Source organism: Emys orbicularis, chromosome 6, assembly GCF_028017835.1.
Source record: "Emys orbicularis isolate rEmyOrb1 chromosome 6, rEmyOrb1.hap1, whole genome shotgun sequence".
Lineage (NCBI taxonomy): Eukaryota > Metazoa > Chordata > Testudines > Emydidae > Emys > Emys orbicularis.
In genome coordinates, this window is record NC_088688.1 from 5,412,008 (window position 1) to 5,432,439 (window position 20,432).

A 20,432-nucleotide genomic window follows, 5' to 3' on the forward strand; every position below is an offset into this window, starting at 1 on the left:
CCTTTTGTATGTGTAGTTGGGATTATAAATCACTGGTTCATTAAAATGCCCAGTTTTCAGCCAAGACCATTCTACTTCAGCACCTTGCAGACTGTGGCTCGCTAGCCTATTCTACGGACTTGTCTCCACTTATCGGGGGACTGACGCGCAGCCACCGATCACTCTCCCATCGACTCCGGTACTCCACCGGAACGAGAAGCGTAAGGTAAGTCGATGGGAGAGTTTTTCCCGTTGACACAGTGCGGTGTAGACAGCGCAATAAGTCATCCTAAGGTACGTAGCTGGAGTTGCGCAACTTAGGTCGACTTAGCCCTGTAGTGTAGACCTGCCCTAAGGGTCAGGAATCTTCCTTATCCCCTCTTTGCCAAAGCATTTGGTCAGACAACAGTTCTTTCTAATGATAAATTAACAAAACCCCCAATTAGTCAGAGCTTAAAAATCATGGACTATGAGACAACCTTCTGAAAGCTAATAGTAAGTGGAGAAACTGGTTGAGGAATAGAGAGACCGAGCTCCATGCCCTAAGAATAACAACAGCTAAAGTGCCATCACTTGGCTCCTTAAGCTATCAAGGCAGAAACTCTCCTGTATAGTGTCATTGTTTGACTCTTTCCAAGTATTAGACTTACTTAAATAGGCTGGGACCTCAATACACGTTCTCAATAAAAAATAGAAAAAAAATAAATCAAGGGATAGAGCAAGATCTGAAATTGCGGAATCACTGTTTAGTAATAAGTAACACTAAACACTGGATACTTCCACTTACTGATACTTTTCTAAAGATATAATGCAGATTAGAGACCGTTCTTTTTAAAAACTCATCTTTTGGTTGTGAGTCAGACAAACTTAAACACAGCATAAAGCTTTACTCTAAGTTCTTAATATCCCAGCAAGAATTCTTTCCACTGTGTAGCTAGATAGCTATTACCACTGCATGGTTCACCACTGTACATAAAGCAAGTGTCATTAGAGGCATATTGTAGCATGGAGCACTATAAACTCAAGAGAGGATATACAGAGTTAGGATTTTCAAAGAGTAGGTCTACACTACAGAATTACTTTGGTCTAACTATGTTGCTCCGGGGTATGAAAAATCCACATTCCTGAGCAACGTAGTTATACCAAACTAAGCACTATGTAGGCAGGAGAGCTCCTGTCAATACAGCTACCACCTCTCGCAGAGGTGGATTAAAATTACACCAATGGGAGAGTTCTCTCCTGTAGACATACAGCATCTTCATTAAAGTGCTACAGCTGTGCAGATACAACTTTTTAAATGTAGACCTGCCCAAAGAAAGGAAAGTGTTGGTTAGCCTGGAGTGCTTTTGGCGACTCGTGACTCATTCAGCTTTGGGCACCAAGGGGAAATACCTGGAAACCATCTGCTTAGGACAACATTCAAAAGGACAAGATTGCCAAATAATAGAAGGCAAGGGAAAAAGTAGGAAAAGGCCCAAGGTACAAGCAGAGAGCATAAGCCACTGGTGTCAAAATCCTGGCCCACAGGCTGGATCCCCCCCTGCTTGATTTAGTCTTGATTTTTTCTACCCCTTTTGGTTGCACGATCCCTCAGGACAAATCTCGAACATTAGTAAATGAGTATGCAGACAAATTCTGAAAGATGGGTCTTTTCTACTTCTGGTATCTCAGTGGAGTACTTACTCAAAAGTAGAATGGTAGTTTAAATATGAAGGACAGTGTGGCTTTGGAAAGGCTAGTCTAAATCTGAGACAGCAAGTTTATTCTCTGAGCAATTTTTAACACTGATACATCACCACACAGAGTGGAAATCTCAACAAGGTAGCACAGTATCTGAACACACTGCACACCAGTAACTAACTAGAAGATTATTTTTCCAATTTAAGATACTTATTTCGGTCAGATTCAGACAAGCCATTTTTAGAGATTGTTGCCAAGCCAGTTTTCCCGTTTCCATCAGAGGCCGGAAGACAGGCTATGGTCTGGATGGACATATGGACCACAAGAGAACTTTCATGAGGTCTACATTTGTGGAGTCAGTGGTTCTGTATTTTGTTACCTGACATTCTGGGTGGGGTTCCACCTTTCGGATGGCAGTTCTCCACTTTGTGGGTCATCTACTGGTGGGTGAAGAATTGAAATACATACGTCTCCATTCTGCAAGACATAGGTTAAAGATTCAGTAAACATTAGCAGAATTATTGGACTAAATTTGGAACACCACACTTGAGGACTGTATGACCAAGTGCTTTCAGCCACTTGGGATAGGTTCCTTGGCAATTTTACCCAAGAACAAAATATTTATTAAACAGTAAAGTATGGCAAACCTGTGCAGTTGTACAGGGCCAAGAGTACCACCAAATTCTTCTTTAGCCATTTTACATATTTCAAATGGAGGCCTTTGTGCATAAAGACAATAATGTAAATTTGCCGTTTGTGTAAACCAGGTCAGCATTCGCGTCGCACTCCCCATCAGTACCTGACCCAAGCCGGGGAAGCTAACGATCCAACCAGCGGACCAAATTTGGTGATGAATCCTGGTCACGTGCCACCTTAGCATATGCGCAGTGTGCCTCAGAAGTAGACTAGTGAACAATAGGTTGGATGGATAAGTTTTTTTTTTTTATTAAAGCAAAAGAGGAATCTAATTTAATGTAAAGGTTATATTTAGTTGCAAGTCAACATATTTTAATGGCTACCAAACCAATGAGAATCAACCTTTCTTTAGGAAAATACAGTAGAACCTCAGAACACCATAGTTACGAACTAACCAGTCAACCACACACCTCATTAGGAATCGGAAGTATGCAATCAGGCAGCAGCAGAGAGCAAAAAAACCCACCAAATACAGTGCACTGTGTTAAATGTAAACTACTAGAAAAAGAAAAAAAGGAAGTTTAAAAAAAGATTTGACAAGGTAAGGAAACTGTTTCTGTGCTTATTTCATTTAAATTAAGATGGTTAAAAGCACGATTTTTCTTCTGCGTAAAAGTTTCAAAGTTGTATTAAGTTAATGTTCAGTTGTAAACTTTTGAAAGAAAGAGTAACCATAACGTTGTGTTCAGAGTTACAAACCTCCTTCATTCCCAAAGTGGTTGTAACTGAGGGTCTACTATAACTTAAAAAATAAAATAAATAAAAACACACAAATGCGAAACAAAATTAAGATTATTTAAATCAAAGTTTCCTGCTTACTGATTTAAATCAGATTAAAAACCACTCATTTTAAGTGATCTGATTTAAAACAATCCACCCTACTATGCAACACTGCAATTTCTATTCAAGATGTTTGCAGCAATTCAAAATGGTTAGTCTTTAAATACAGACAAAAAGGTAACAAATACCAAAAGTCCTCCCAAAATCTACAGTTCATAAGGTGATTACTATAAAAACGGTCAACTGCAGTCACAGGGGATTCCAGGCATGACAAGTAGTTATGTAGTTCCAAATGGCTACTGAAATATCCAGCTAAATCACTGAAACCCTATGAGAACACAGTGGCCTCCTCAAACTTACATTACTTTGCTTCCTTTTGAGAGGATAAAAGGCGAGAGGACTACCGAGAATTTTAGAAAGTATAAAATGGCATTATTCTCTCAGTCAGAGAAAACTCCAGAGGGATTACAATAGGAAACTTTTTAAAGTGCAGGTTAAGATCTCAGAACATCACAACTAGAAGTTGAGCACATATACTGACCCTCTTCTAAAGTCACACCTGCAAAATAAGTCTGTAAACATAAGACCATTCACATTTGCTCCCTCATCCAGGCTTGGCTCACTTCCTGTCATCAGGAACTGAACAACACTCCCGTGCTAAGGTGCTCAGCTGAGTTTGGCATTCTGTCCTAACCCAGGGAATCATAGCAGTGCTCCTCACGGACAGTGGAGCAAACTGACCAGATAGCATGATGCACTCTTAAATGGGCTCCGGCACCATGCAAGAACATCAGGGAGAGGAGAGAAACAGAAGAGATACTCTGAAGGTTACACAGACTCCCTCCCAGCAGCCCAGCGGAAGAAAGAGGTACTTTCACAGCATATAATTAAAAGGACTGTGCGCCTGTAAGGGTGTAATCTATGGCCCAACTCCAAAATGATATAAATAGGAACTATGCATGGATATAAAAGCTTTATATTGCCCTGTGATTTGTGATCTCTTCTACGGGACAGACTGAACACTGATTCATTATGGACCACCACAGTCCTGTGGCATACCACAAAGATGAACTCAATACACTGTGGTGGCATTATTCAGTGGAAGCAAAGCCTATTAAATATTATTAGGTGGAACTTCAATTTTTTTGGCATTTCCTCAAAAAATAAGAAAGTTTGTTAATTTCATTTCTGATTCTCAGATTAACTCAAGGAAAAGCCCAGTTTTTTGCCACTTTCAGTAACGTTCCCTGTTAGCATAACCACCCCCTTCTTTGGCATGAAACACGTTACAAATGGATTTAGGCAGATAAAAATAAAAGTGTTTTAAATTAGATTTGAAATTATGACAGCCTACATTAAGACCTCGATTTACTAAATATTTTTAAACGTAAATGACTTTAAGCAGTACATGTTTGTTACCAAGTCTTAAAGACAGTGAGACAACTGAACTGGTGGAAGTCACTGGCTAAGCACCTGAAACCAGAAACTGTAAGTGTTAAACAAGTGTGACAGCAGTAGCCTCTTCTGCAGCTGCTGAAAGAATACTTGCTTCATTTCAGTTTATTCAATTGGTTTAGGTTCAATTACTAGTTCATTCAAAACAGTTAAGAAAAACTAGGAGTTGAAAAAACAGGAAAACTTGTTTTCCTCTTCCAAACTATCAATAAAAACTAGGTATGAGATCTACTAATTCTAAGATCTTGAAGGACATGGTAACCAGAAACAATCAGCCAGCTCAACTCATTAAACTACAGCTAGTACTTCCCTTGCTTAATAAAAATCAGTTTTAAAGCAAAGCGTGTTTTGATAAACTTTCTGAAAATGTTTGTGTATCCAGCACATCTAAGGTACTTTTAGTAAAAACAAGTTTTAAATTTTAAAATGCTGTTTTTGTGCATTTTTAGTTTCCAAATACAGCTTGACAAATCAAATTAAAAAAATTAATCATTTAGTAAAAAACATTCACGATTTTCTATTATAAAAATTAAGAATCTGAATAAATTAAGCTATATAATTGCTTAAATAAATCAATATTGTATATCCTCCCAGCTAGCAAAAAGCAGCACCAAATTTAGTGTAAAGGCTATCTTTAGTTGCATATCAACATCTTTTAATGGTTACCAACCAATGAAAGTCCGCCTCTCTTTAGGAAAGAGAAAATATACAAATACAAACCAAGATTAAAACAGATAATTTAAATAAGTTTCCTGCTTGCTTATTTAAATCAGTCACTTAAATCACTTGAATCGCTTTAGAAATCAATCCACCCTGCACAGACATAAATGCATTCCTGGATCTGAACTTTAACAACTTGGATTCTCACAGGTTCTAATCAGGTTGCCAGAGCACTCTCAGGTCAGGGACCTTGGCTGTGGAACTCCCATTCAGAAATGTTTGCCAGTATGCCTTGGTGGCAGTTTTCAAGTCACTGATCTTTTCAGCCTCACTGGGGGCTTCTTAGCATCTAGAGGCTCAGCTGCTCACCTAAACCGGTAGAATTTGCTTGTTTTGTTAGATATTTTCTGCTTTCGGTCAGGGAAGTAATGCCTTGTGGCTGTTTTAGTCACTTTAGAGCTACTAGACAAAGCCAACAGTGCTGAAGTACAGGAGGGAATACCATGTATGAGAAGTTAGTTCCTCAGAATATTTTATTTTGTATAATGGAAGGTGTCACCTGGCTTGGACAGTCCCTCCCTATTACAGCAACATTTTCCAAGTAAATGTAAGCTTCTAGATGTTGTATTAATCCTATGGCCCACAAGGGTTTAATTAGTGTTTTCTATAGTTTATGTAGTTTCAGCTCTGAAGTCTTGTGTCAGAGTGCAGTGCTGCTGTAGTTCAAAGGGAGTCTGATCTCAGCAAAAAGCCTCCAGAGTGATGGAGTGAGCTGGTCTAACCAACATGTAGTGCTCAGACTAGCAACTATTTTGTGGAACAGAAGTGAGGGAAAGGAGGAGTTATTTTTTCCAGTACTCAAAAGTGGTGGGAAGTTTAACACATCACATACATTCAGCTTCACGCTTCAGACAGATGAGAGGGAGTTCAGAGAAGAACAAAAGTGAATAGGGGCCCGTATGGATTAAGAGATTTGAAAAACCATTTAAAATAGGTAAGGGGACATGAGAACAGGATAAATATTTGAGGGTGCAAAGGACCAGAGGATTGCATAATGGGGCATAACTAAAAGTAACTGGATGTAATACAAGGGTAAAATTAGACTGAATATTAGAAAAAACATCCTGAGAGTTAGTTGTATTAAACTTAGACTTATTTAAACTTATTTCTCGTGGCAAATTGAAGCCACATTATTTGGGGCATCAGAAATTGGGCTTAAACATAGGCCATCTAGTCCACAATCTTGACAATGCTAACAGAAGCGCTATATGGAAAATATCTATTATTCCTACCAGGGTATAACTGAATTAAGGTTTACTTTTATGCCTTCTCTCACTACTGTAATCAGAACTCTGTCTCTGACACCTCCCCATGTGCACTCATCAGCAAAACTGATTATTTGGTTCCTTTTGTCTGCAGTACCTTGATTCAGTCCACTCTTGGCAGCAGCATGCTATCACATGCAACTGTAGGTGTCCCAGTTCCTCCTCCTGATAGTCTTGCAGTACACACAACAGCCAGCAAATTGAAATACTACTTCAGGTTCTTTTGATTTCAGGAAGCTTCACAGTCCTTAGTTTCATATAGTTTCTACTTTCACAGCTTGCATATCTTTGCTCAAAAAGTGACCTCCAAAAACAAGAACAGAGTTTTAAGCTAGTTTTTTCCTTTAGTTATAGGAATGCCATCTTTTCCCCACTCATAACTACTGGGGAAAGGTCCTTCTACTTCAACCCAAGAAGGGTTAAAAAAAAAAAAAAAAAAAACTTTGGTTCACTTTGGGAATTCAGATAACTGAACTGGCACATCCTCACACGCCCTCACTTCCTGCATGAGGATTTGGGGATTGTGAATCCACAGCTAAACCCACTCCCTATTCAGTATGGATTAGTTTTTATTAGGGCTGTCGATTAATTGCAGTTAACTCATGCGATTAACTAAAAAAAAAACTGATTAATTGCAGTTTTAATTGCACTGTTAAACAATAGAATACCAATTGAAATTTATTAAATATTTTGGATGTTTTTCTACATTTTCAAATATATTGATTTCAATTACAACACAGAATACAAAAACAATGAGGAGTCCTTGTGGCACCTTAGAGACTAACAAATTTATTTGGGCATAAGCTTTTGTGGGCCAGAGCCCACTTCATCAGATGCATGAAGTGAAAAATACAGGAGCAGGTATAAATACATGAAAGGATGGGGGTTGCTTTACCAAGTGTGAGGTCAGTCTAACAAGATAAATCAATTAACAGCAGGATACCAAGGGAGGAAAAATAACTTTTTAAGTGGTAAGAGAATGGCCCATTACAGACAGTTGACATGAAGGTGTGAGTAACAGTAGGGAGAAATTAGTAATGGGGAAATTAAGTTTAGGCGTTGTAATGACCCAACCACTCCCAGTCTTTATTCAGGCCTAATCTGACGGCTACCACTCAAACTGTCAACAGAATACAAAGTAGACAGTGCTCATGTATTATTTTTTATTACAAATATTTGCACTGTAAAAATGATAAACAAAAGGAATAGTATTTTTCAATTCACCTCATACAAGTACTGAAGTGCGATCTCTATCGTGAATGTGCAACTTACAAATGTAGATTTTTTTTTGTTACATAACTGCACTTAAAAAACAAAATATAAAACTTGAGAACCTACAAGTCCACTGAGTCCTACTTCTCGTTCAGCCAATCACTAAGACAAACAAGTTTGTTTACATTTACGGGAGATAATGCTGCCCACTTCTTATTTACGTCACCGGAAAGTGAGAACAGGCTTTTGGCATGGCAGGCTTTTGTAGTTGGCATTGCAAGGTATTTACGTGCCAGATATGCTAAACTTTCGTATGCCTCTTCATACTTCGGCCACCATTCCAGAGGACATGCTTCCATGCTGATCACCCTCATTAAAAAATTAATGTGTTAATTAAATTTGTGACTGAACTCCTTGGGGAAGAATTGTATGTCTCCTGCTCCGTTTTGCCCTCATTCTGCCATATATTTCATGTTACAGCAGTCTTGGATGATAACACTTTCACTGCAGATTTGACAAAACAAAGGAAGGTACCAATATGTGATTTCTGAAGATAGCTACAGCACTTGATCCAAGGTTTAAGAATCTGACGTGCCTTCCAAAATCTGAGAGGGAAGAGATGTGGAGCATGCTTTCAGACGTCTTAAAAGAGCAACCCGAACCACCAAAAAAAGAAAATCAACCTTCTGCTTGTGGCATCTGACTCAGATGGTCCACACTGCTTAGGATAGTTATCAAGCAGAACCCATTATCAGCATGGACGCATGTCCTCTGGAATGGTGGTTGAAGATGAAGTGACAGGAATCTTTAGCGCAACTAGCACGTAAATACCTTGCAATGCTGTCTACAACGGTGCCAGGCAAACGCCTGTTCTCACTTTCAGGTGATATTGTAAACAAAAAGCAGGCAGCATTATCTCCTGCAAATGTAAACAAACTTGTTCAGCCAATCGTTCAGACAAACAAGTAGGAGGACTGAGTGGACTTATAGGCTCTAAAGTTTTACATGGTTTTATTTTTGAACGCAATTTTTTTTTTTTTTTTTTTTAAACATAATTCTACTTTTGTAAGTTCAACGGTCATGATAAAGAGATGCACTACAGTACTTGTATTAGGTTTGAAAAATACTATTTCTTTTGTTTTTTTACAGTGCAAATATTTGTAATCACAAATATAAAGTGACTACCGTACATTTTGTATTCTGTGTTGTAACTGAAATCAATATATTTGAAAATGTAGAAAACATCCAAATATATTTAAATAAATGGTATTCTATTATTAACAGTGCAATGACAATATGGAGATATACCTATCTCATAGAACTGGAAAGGACCTTGAAAGGTCATCGAGTCCAGCCCCCTGCCTTCACTAGCAGGACCAAATACCCCAGATCCCCAAGTGGTCCCCTCAAGGATAGAACTCTCAACCCTGGGTTTAGCAGGCCAATGCTCAAACCACTGAGCTATCCCTCCCCCCCAATTAATCACAATTCTATGTAACTGCTTGACAACCTTAGTTTTTAATTGGTCTTATGGGTCACAAAATCTAATGCCGTTGAAGCAGAGCCCTGAGAAAGAAAAACATCTTCATGGCCATATGTTTAATCTCCTGTTTCAAGTTTTTAAATAAGAGGAGGCGGCAAAAGTTGGAAGATTTTCCAAATGCCACTACAAGGATACCAATCACCATGTACTATCTGAACCCAGGACAGTCCTTTGCATAAGAAAGCAGCCCCCCTCCTCAGCATCAAGAAATTAAGATGGAGTATGATCTTATTTGCCAGTACAGATTTGGAAAAGCCATCAGTCAAACAGTTAAGACTAAGCCATCATCTCAATAACTAACCTCCAGTATAGAGAGATTACTGAGAAAACAACATTTAAGACCATTTGTTCAGGACTGGGCATTCAGGAGCAGCACAATGTACTTCAATGTTGGAGTAAGGGCATCCAAGTCCAAAACTTGGGCTGGAGTCCTCATTCCTCAAGAGATCCAAGAAGTGTGCTCAGACCCTGGGAAGGAATGCCTTCCTCATTTTCTATTGAGCCCATTAAGCAGAAGCATTTATGAATATTATTCACCATAGGAAAGACTGTATTAAGGCCATTGTTGAAAGAAGGGAGGGTTTACAAGGTAGACAATTTTTGAAGGGGGGGGAGGAGTGGGCAGTATCCTTGGAGTGCATTTATTTCTCCTGAGAGAGGACTGGCAAGACTAAAGATTAAGAACAGAAATTTTGTTAAGATAGTCAAAGGTGGAAGGTTCCCCAAGGATTTGTCTGGACTCCTCCACTAAAGGCCAATCTAAAATTTCAGAATAGGCTCTCAACTTCCAAACAAGACTTCTGAAGTTAGGTACTTCTGTGAATTGTGACATGCACACACTGTCAAACACAGAATGCTGCTGCAAGGTCTCCAGTGGCAAAGGCTTTACAGACTAAAACATGCTAAGAAAAAGTACAGGTCATAAAAAGAAGGAAGATAAATAGTTTCCATAAGAATCCAGAAATCCACACTAGGTGTCACATTTGTTCGCACTGACAAAGTGCTGGATCTGCCTAGAGCTACTTCTTGGATAGAACAGGAGTACTTGTGGCACCGTAGAGATTAACAAATTTATTAGAGCATAAGCTTTCGTGGGCTACAATGCATATGCATCCGAAGAAGTGGGTTGTAGCCCACGAAAGCTTATGCTCTAATAAATTTGTTAGTCTCTACGGTGCCACAAGTACTCCTGTTCTTTTTGCGGATACAGACTAACACGGCTGCTACTCTGAAACCTGTTCTTGGATAGGTCTCATGATGCCTGATGCAGACTGCTAAATTCCTTAACCCAAGACCAATAGTTAATTAAGACTGACATGGTACTTGAAAGATCAGGAAGTGTGACATAGTGAAACTAGAGAGGACCTTTTTACTAACTGCTGAAGAGGCTAGACCAACCACTATAATTATATCATGAAATTATCTACAATAGTTAGTGATGAAGAGTAAGGATTTTTTGGGGCACAGGGGAGAACATAACTGGAGGGAAGAGCATTCACATTTAGTTAAACGTGAGGCAAGCTTTCCCCGTACATTTGAAAAATCTCAACTCTAGCTTGCTTACACAGTATACAACCCCAAGTCCCCATAGTTGCCTATTTACTGCTTTAATACCAAAGGAAAAACAGCTTCAAAATAAACTATTTAGATTAAAATTAAAAGTTCACGGTCCATCAAATTACTGACTAAGCCATATCAGATAAAAAGTTGATTGGAGAAATTGTTGGTCATTAGTAAGATCCCAAACGAATCTGGATGGAAAAAACTGGTAACTGCCAACATTCCAAACAACAGCAGAGCTTCACAACTGTGGTAAATCTGAGGCAGTTACAATTGGGGTTATCTGTAAGGGTTGAACGCCACTCTCTGAATTAGAGTGCTTACCAGAAAGCAATCTAGGTTTAGCTTTTTACATACGAAGCCTAAGTTACAACAGCTAGAATGTGGCTTAATTGTGACTAAAGACAAGCAAACATTGAATGCATTACATAAGTCTCAAAACTAAAACCATGTCTAGTACACCTGAAGAGAAAAAGCACCACTAAAAAGTATCTTACCTCATAAATGTTGGGGTGCCACATTTTGGTCAGGAATCTGAAGGTAGGCGGTGAATATGGATAGTCGATAGGAAATTTAATGTGAGCCTGCAACAAATAAAATTAATCTCAGTTTTCATGTAAGAATGCATGGAGACCAGCAAATTAATCCATGTTAGTCTTTCACACTGGAAGGTTTGGGGGCCAAAGTGATTTCAGTCTTAAAGGAAACAAAGTTGATCATTTTGCGTTCGTGCTTCAATGGACATTAGGCACCTGACAAATCTACACCGTTTTTAGCTCCATTATTGGGTCTCGTGAGCAGACTGATACTTGAACAGGAGAATTTGAATATCAGGACTGAGGTTCATTGGACTGGCAATCCTTGTAAATAGAGAGGGAAAGACAAGCAGCAACTGCCTCAACTTCATGTAGCTCTAACTCGAGTCAAAGTCCCGAGAGGTCTTAATTAACTGTTTAAAAAATAATCACGGACAATTAAAAATCACTTAAGAATTCAGTGGCCAATATTATCAGTTTCCTTTTTTAAAATCTCAAAATAGGTTAAGCCTTTTGGCCCCAGTAAGAGGAATTTTCTAATATTCCAAGCACGTTAGTGGGGCTAACTGGATCACAGCACAAAGAGGTAACTAAAGAACATTTACATCAATACCTGTACACTGCACAAACCAATGTGTTTGAATAGGCACAAGGAATATTTGGTGGCAGTTCTGAAGGACTTGGTTGGTGGAGGAAGTAGAAATTCTACTTCAGGCAGACCAACCTGTCTACCAAGCTGGGTATTTATACTACCCTTGTTGCCATGGCATCTGAGCACTGTTCAAATTCAGGTATTAGGAGGCTTACATTTTGCAGAGCGGTGTAATCCTGCCACATAAACCAGAACCTCGGTAAGAGAATTGTATTGTACCAATGATGGGTTAAGCATGCCCATAGCCTTAGATGGGCATCTTTTTAATAAAGAAAAGTAACAAATAGACCTTTAGATGTCATCTAGATAGATTCTAGTTACAGTTAAAACTAGAGGTGGGTACAAACCAGCATTTTAAAACTCACTCTTAAGCTTTGGTAAGGAGGCAAGGTGCGTTTAAATAAAAATCCAGCCTGTTTTTCAATTTAGGTTCCTCTAGTTTAAAGCAAAACCAGCATTCTCAGGAGCTTGAATTTTTTTAAGCACTTTCACAGAGTGTCCACATACAGGTAGACAGCACGTGTTATGGATGTACAGTACTGTCAAATCCTAAGCAGAGGTGGTTTACTGGAGTATACACTTTTAGAAAAATGCTAACGGGATGTTCACAATATAATGCAACAGTGATCATCCAGTCAGCCTTCTAAGCCCATTCAACCCCCAGTTCTGATATTTTATTAGAAGAGAGAAAAGTAGTGCTCAAGAGCCCAAATTAAATCCAGAAATAAAAAACCCAGGGTTGAGCTAGATAGAAAGTTTGCTTGCATAACTTTGCATCTCTTGTTTGATAACATCCTAACATGCTGCTAGGCATGTCCAAGACAACTTCAGCCTAAACTTTCTTTGATTTTTGTGCCTTCAACTTGGAACCTTATTTGTATTTAAATGCAGAGGATTTAAAATTTGAAAACCAGTTTAGACAGGTCTAATTAACTTTGACAGGCACTTCCCCCTGCTATGTTGTATTGTATTCCATCCAGAAATCACAGATCCAAAGACAGTGCCTTTATATAAACTATTAAGCACTTTCTGGGTTGCATGCACAACTGTAGGGTAAACCGGGAGGCTATTTGACCACTGAACTGCTTGTTAAGACACAAACACTGCAGAATTGAACAAACTGAATGCACTGAGTGTACAAAACCAATCAATATACACTGTAGAGCAGTGTTTTTCAAAGTACTGGGTCGCCTTGCTGATTCAAATGATAAAGATCGTTGCCACGCAGCAGGGACCTGGAGAGGAGAGAGGCAGGGGGTGAGCAGAAACTGGGGAGAGGAGCAAGTTGGAGCTTGCAGGGCTGCTGTGGGCCTCTCCCCTGGCCCCGGAGCTCCATGCTACCTGCCAGCAGAGGGAGAGAGACACACCCCTCCCCTGGAGCTAGGTGCTGCCAGTGGGGAGAGGGCAGTCCCCTGGCCCCAGCCCTGGGGCAGCCTGCCTGCACCCCAAACTCATCCCTGGCCCCACCCCAGAGCCTGCACCCCCAACCAGAGCCCTCACCCCCCTGCACCCCAACCCTCTGCCCCAGTCCTGAGCCCCCTCAACCCCAGCTCCATCCTAGAGCCCTCACCCCTGCACCCCACCCTGGGCCACCTCCCACGCTCCTTACCACAGGCTTACTAAGGCTAGTGTTAGTTATGTGAAGTGGGTTAAGCTGGAATGTATTGCAATATTAGGATTTTATGAAAACTAGTCAAGAGATATTATGATGTTGGGTCACAGTCATCAACAATTTTCTTCAACTGGGTCATGAGGGGGGAAAAAAAATTTGAAAACCACTGCTGTAGAGTGGCACACAACACTGTTGAGGTAGCAGATAAAAAGTATACATTAGGGAACCTGTTTTAAATCTATCAATTGCCTACACATCAAATTTACATGGTAACCAGTCATGTCTTTACAAAGGTCAGAAGGCTACAGAATTTGGAAACAAGCAATTCTTTCCTGCTAGGTTTTGTTTAGCTAAATTGAAGTACTCCGCACAGAGATGCTCTAGTGTAGCAACCCAGATATAGAAATTGGCTTTTCCAGTGAATAGCTCTTTAGCACTAGAGGTCAGAATTTCACTGTGCCAGCTGTTGAAGCTGTAGTCAGAAGGATTAAGTGCACTGGGGAAACCCAAATGATCTAAAAAAAAAAAAAGTGGGGAATTTTACAATGATCATTTTCACCTCTCCTTCTCCTGATCATTGGCTTGAAAAGTGAAACTGAACTCCTATCCAGGGCATTCAGGTATTACTCAGCATTTTACTTTCCTAATAGAAATGATCAATTTAAAGCAGCTTCCCACCAGTTGAGCATTAATATAGTTCATTTGAATGGGTGAAGGAAACCAGGAGTTTCAGGGGCAAGCTGCCACATAGCTGGTGAAGACTCACTAATCGCCATAGCTAGGAATCCAGCATCATCACAAACTGCCATTTAAAATATTTCCTGGATTAAATAAGTCAGAAGACCAAGGATCATATATTAAGCTCGTTTTTGAGTGACAGTGTGTTACTTGTGGCAAATAAGTTTATACAACCCCACTGACCTGTGAAGAATGGAGGATATTTGGATACTTTTTACGTAACATACCCTGACCTGGGTTAAGATAGGTTCTGCTGTGTATATATTGTCAGAGTAGCACAGATTTGAGGCAGCATGCCTTTGGTTAAATTCCAAGTGGAATTTATTTTTAGAGGGTGAGTACCCAGAAAGCCCCAAGACACAAATCAGGAAAAAACATCACGTTTGATACCCAACATCTCCCCCCCCGGCACCCTCCAGCAAGCTGTTGAGCCATTTTAAGTTTACCTTAAACCAACTATAGAAAGGGACCAGAGCAAATCCTAGATTTCAGAGATTTGAACATGACTTTCTTCACTATAATTCTTGGAAACACTTGAAGATGTAGCAGGATGAAAAGTAGAAGTCAGGATTAGATCTGTGTTTTGCCAGTTCCAAGGCACGTTAGTTAAGAGGTACTAAGGGGTAAATTAAACATCACTATGATATTATGCTTGATAAAATGGGTTGGCTGCAGATTCCATCCTATGTAATTATTTGACATACACAGTCTCTTCAACTAGATTGCTGACACACTACACTATGCAATTTAAATACATTTGTAGAAAAAGCATGGCTATTTTAGTGGATTGCTTCCTGTTTATTGCCCTACATGTTCCAGATGCTGTCAGTGTTCCATATTTGGAATACATTATTTGGCTTTGCCTGCATTTTCCTGCTACTCTATACCAGTGTTTTTCAACCTTTTTTTTGGGCAAAGGCACACTTGTTTCATGAAAAAAATCACGAGGCACACCACCATTAGAAAATGTTAAAAAATTTAACTCTGTGCCTATATTGACTATATATAAAGTAATTCTCTTGAATAGGAATCAAATAAACACAAAGAAAGTATTTTATAATTACTTTATTATGAAATAGTAAGTAAACAGAAATATGAAAAATTATAAAATACTTTATTCAGTGCGCAACCTGGGCCTGTTTGGCTGAACACAAAGCTGATATTCTGAGCTATTTATAGTCCTTAACATCAGTGGTGGGATTCAAAAATTTTAGTAACCAGTTCCGACATTCAAGCATGGTTTAATATTTTTTTCCCACGGCACACCAGGCAACATCTCGCGGCACACTAGTGTGCCGCGGAACAGTGGTTGAAAAACACTGCTCTATACCTTCATATTTAAAATGGATCAAAAAGCACATGCACATAGGGAAGCCATTCAAGGGAAACCTCAAAGCAGTTGTCAGCTAAGTTAGCCATTTAGATATCATATTACAGTAAAAGTGGTTTTATCCAGCACGTTGGGGAAATGGAAGGTGCCGGTAAGTGAAAAATGCCAGTAAAAAGAGGTAGGGAGTTTGGGTGCAGGGCTGGGGTGCAGGAGGAGGTGTGGGTCACGGGCTCTGGAGGGAGTTTGGGTATGGGAGGTGGCTTGGGGCATAGGTGCCGGATCCGGGGGCAGCTCAACTCAGGCGGCTCCCCACAAGCGGCGACCTGTCCCAGCTGCTCCTAGGTGGAGGCGTGGCAGGCAGCTCTGCCTCTGCCCTGAGAACTGCCTCTGCAGCTCCCATTGGCCGGGAACAGCAACCAATGGGAGCTGCGTGGGTGGCAGCTGAGGGTGGAGGCAGCGCACAGAGCCGCCTGCCACGCCTCCACTTAAGAGCAGCTGGGACAGTTCGCTGCTTGCAGGGAACTGCCCAAAGTGAGCAGTCCCCTGGATCAGGCACCCCCCTGCATGCAAACTCCCTCCCAGAGCCCATGTTCCACAACCCCTCCCAGCCCCGCACCAACCAGATTATAAACTGGACTGTCAATGAAGATCAGAAATGACGGTTTATAGAGTTTTCCAGTTGAAGTGCTGGATAAAACGGCTTTTACTGTACATTTGTTTTTAAAAAAGTGTTTACTAAACTAAAAAATTCCAGTCAGTTCAGAGAGCCAATCAATATGGGCAGAGTGTGGTAGTTACCGTTGCTTTTCATTTCTAGAATTGTTAAGTACTTACTCCCTCCGAAATATTTACCTACCATTCTCCCCTCGATGAACAGTATTAATATGAACGTGTTACTCGATCACAACAGTTAAAATGTGTTGGGGAAAAGCGCACGTTTTATGCAAACAACAAGCACTCCGAAGACTACGGAGCTGATTTTCAGATGGGCAGAGGACCAGCAATTTCCACAGCAGTCAATTGGAGCTGCAAGTGCTCAGCACCTCTGAAAAGACCATTTTAAAAAAAAGTGACATTTCCTATAATAAAATGTCACGTCTTGCTTTTTATTCCCAGCACTCTTTACAAGCGATGAACACGCAGCACCACTGAAACTTAGCTTCCTCTGAGGTGCAGAACAGCAGACAGCCTAACTAAAAAATATATATCTTACGTTGTTTACACTGTTCCAGGTTATGGGGGGAGGGGAGGAGCAGGGGGACGGTGTGCATGTGCACTGAATGTAGGATGTTCCTTGCATCTCAGTGTGAAGATACTAATGCACAGTGAATACCTTCTGCCATGCTTACACTAGAACAGGGGTCGGCAACCTTTCAGAAGTGGGGTGCCGAGTCTTCATTTATTCACTCTGATTTAAGGTTTCGCGTGCCAGTCATACATTTTAACATTTTTAGAGGGTCTCTTTCTATAAGTCTATAATATATAACTAAACTATTGTTGTATGTAAAGTAAATAAGGTTTTTAAAATGTTTAAGAAGCTTCATTTAAAATTAAAATTAAAATGCAGAGCCCCCCGGACCAGTGGCCAGGACCCGGGCAGTGTGAGTGCCACTGAAAAGCAGCTCACGTGCCGCCTTCGGCACGCGTGCCATAGGTTGCCTACCCCGGCACTAGAAGTAACATTTAGTAGCTTTCCAAAAGACAACTTATTATTTCTTCATACTACAACATACCTCATTAGCTACATAGGTTTCTTAATAGGGTGGTATGGAGGGACATGGGCAGGTGGTGGCAGTTTAGAAATATTTTACCCACTGATAGTGTTGTATAAAAAAAAAACTGCACTGAAACTTTTGACATTTCTAGATACTTTCAGCTCAACTTCTGCCTCCTAGAAAAAGGCACTCCACTCCTGTTTGAAGAGGACTATGTTAAAGTGACCTTGGAACCTTTCAGTTTGCACCCACAGCGTCAGCACAGCACTTGATCGCACACAGCTATTCACATCCCTGTAATCCAAACAAGCCCTCAGTCTCCATCTATGTCAACTGTTTTATTGTAAGAAGCAATCAGTAAAACCCTTTTAAAAAACAAAACTTACTACACAAAGTTATTGCTGTTTCAGGTAAGCTCAGGAGAAAGCATAAAACTCAAGCATGTTAGCTTATGCACCTCATACCTAAGCTGATACTGTAAGGGCTACTGTTGTAACAAATTTCTCTTTTTAGTTCAGTGGTTCTCAACTTTCCCAATTACTGTACCCCTTTCAGAAGTTTGATTTGTCTCATGTACCCCAAGTTTCATTTCACTTAAAAATGACTTGCTTACAAAATCAGACCTAAAAATACAAAAAAAAAAAAGTGTCACAACACACTATTACTGAAAAATTGCTTACTTTTTCCTTTTTACCATACAATTATAAAATCAACTGGAATATAAATATTGTACTTAGATTTCAGTGTATAGCATATAGAACAGTATAAACAAGTCATCTGTATGAAATTTTAGTTTGTCCTGACTTCGCTAGTTTTTTTTAATGTAGCCTGTTGTAAAGTATCTACATGAGCCGATGTACCCCCTGGAAGACCTCTGCATATCCCCAGGGGCACATGTACCCCTGGTTGAGAACTACTGCTTTAGTTTATCACACAGCATGCACAACTGTCAACTAATAGTTTGGATTACATCCAATTCCTTCATGTGTAAAGGACTTAACCACTACTAAGGCCCAAAGTGCTTGTTTACAGAAAGGGTTCTCTCAGTAGTCAAATGTTTGTTAATTTTAGGATTTCACTTAAAAACACGTATTTGATCTTTCCCAGCAGTTAACTGGAATATTGGCACTGACGATTTCCCACTTCTGTCCCAGCCACAGTTTTCTTATGCTATCAGCAACCCAGTCTTTCCACACCAAAGCAAACAAAAATTAAAGCAACTTTGTACTCATCCATTTGCCCAGTGCAAATTAAATGTTTTCATCTTCATAAGCGTGGGCAGATTGTGCCACAGTAACTCAAGATTTTGAAATAGATGGGAATTACCCAAACTTTCAGTTGTCCAGATGGGAATTTCAGTTGAGAGAAACTAAGGCAGAGAATTCCCATCAATGATTTATTATGTACTGGCGGAGTCTTCTGTTGTCTGCTCATATCAGACCATGGGACTAGTTCTCAAATATCAGTGGCCAAAGTATACATGGTACTTCTACAGATACCCACACATTAACACTTATTTTTAGCATAGGTAAACAGTGCAGTGACCGCTGAGTATGCTGCAAATAAGCAGGAAACACAGGCTTCCAACTATACACCTTGTTTTCAGCAGTTGCATTCCAGAGGAAAGCCTTCAGCCAAAATGGCTGTATCTGCACAGCACATACTTAACACGAGGCACAAGGCCAACAGAAGTACAGGAACCATACAAACCACTCCTGTGTTAATTTTAATATCTAATCGCACAAAATGCCTTTTATTGCTGGCTGGTGCATCACACCTTTTAAAAACCCACCTAATGGATTTGCTCTTCCACATTAAGCCTGGATTATTGAAATGTGGTGTTTAATACTACATCCTGGAAAAACATTTAGTGGAGGTCATCTTAAGTATTAACAGTCCATTTAGCAAGTCAGTCAAGAAGCGGAAGCACCTTGATGCTGTCCAACTTCAGAACCTGCAAGACCACCATTACTATTAAAACTAGCTAGGCTGACTTGCCATTAATACAAAGTAGTGGGTCACACACTTTGTGGCTCGTGTAGGCCAAGCTCACTAAACACACCAGGGGCTCCTTGCATCCTTACATTCCACCCAACAAGCCCCCTGTATTGCCACCCTCCCGCTCCCCCTCTATTTCAGGGATTCTACAAAGTTTCCCAACTTCCTCCCTGATGCTTTGGCTTTTGCCCCTCCATTCTCCTTTAGTAGAGTCCTGTCTTGTCCCCACCATGCCTGGGGCTCTGTCTCTTCCCCCCTACCCCCCGCCCATTTCCATCCCCCACCACAGCAGGGTCTCTGTTCCCTCCATTCCCACCTTCACCCATGCCAATGGCTTAGTGTCTCCCCCCAACCCTGGATTGGAAAGGAGGAGTGGATGACTGGTGTCCTACCCCTACAGACCAGGAAGGGCACTAGGAGAGAAGACACGTCATTCCTTCCTCTCACTTCTTCTGGCTGTCCCTGCTGACTGAGAATCCACCTCACACAGCTTCCAGCAGGGAGAGCAGGATTTCTCTTGTCTGGGAGAGAAGTCATCCAGGGCATCACATGCTAAATACTATCAGGACCACAAGCAGAGGGATTGTTATGCTAGAAGGTACTAAATGGGTGCCAGACACCAGTGGTTTGATCTATAGACAACTGCAGAGGTACTTGAAGCAGTGACTGTGCTAAACAGATGACAGCAGCTCAATGTATCGCCCATTTCCCCTAAAATAAATTGCATTCTGCTCATTGATACCTAGAACATTCCCTGGAATTTTGGAATTGATCCGACGTGGCATTCAAACGCTATTGCATTACACACAGAAATGCTGTCAAGTTGAGTGCAAGATCTTTGCAAGCCTCTCCAATAAAAAGTTGTTCCAAGTAATGTATGTAGTGAGCTATACACCAGCTTTTCACCCCGTTCCCTAAATTTCAAGTCCTGACTGAAATCACATCTGAACATGAGTTCCCA

At 40.4% G+C, this 20,432-nt stretch overlaps 1 protein-coding gene across 1 annotated transcript in view; it reads right to left on the minus strand.

Moving 5' to 3' along the window:
* Positions 1–20,432, minus strand: part of UBE2R2 (ubiquitin conjugating enzyme E2 R2) — a 93,169-nt gene that overhangs the window by 13,746 nt on the left and 58,991 nt on the right. Inside the window, exons 2-3 of the mRNA XM_065405870.1 lie at positions 11,388–11,474; positions 2,039–2,136 (exon numbers count right to left, since the gene is read on the minus strand). Coding sequence (XP_065261942.1) covers positions 2,039–2,136; positions 11,388–11,474 — 185 coding nt within the window. The remainder of the gene's footprint in view (positions 1–2,038; positions 2,137–11,387; positions 11,475–20,432) is intronic.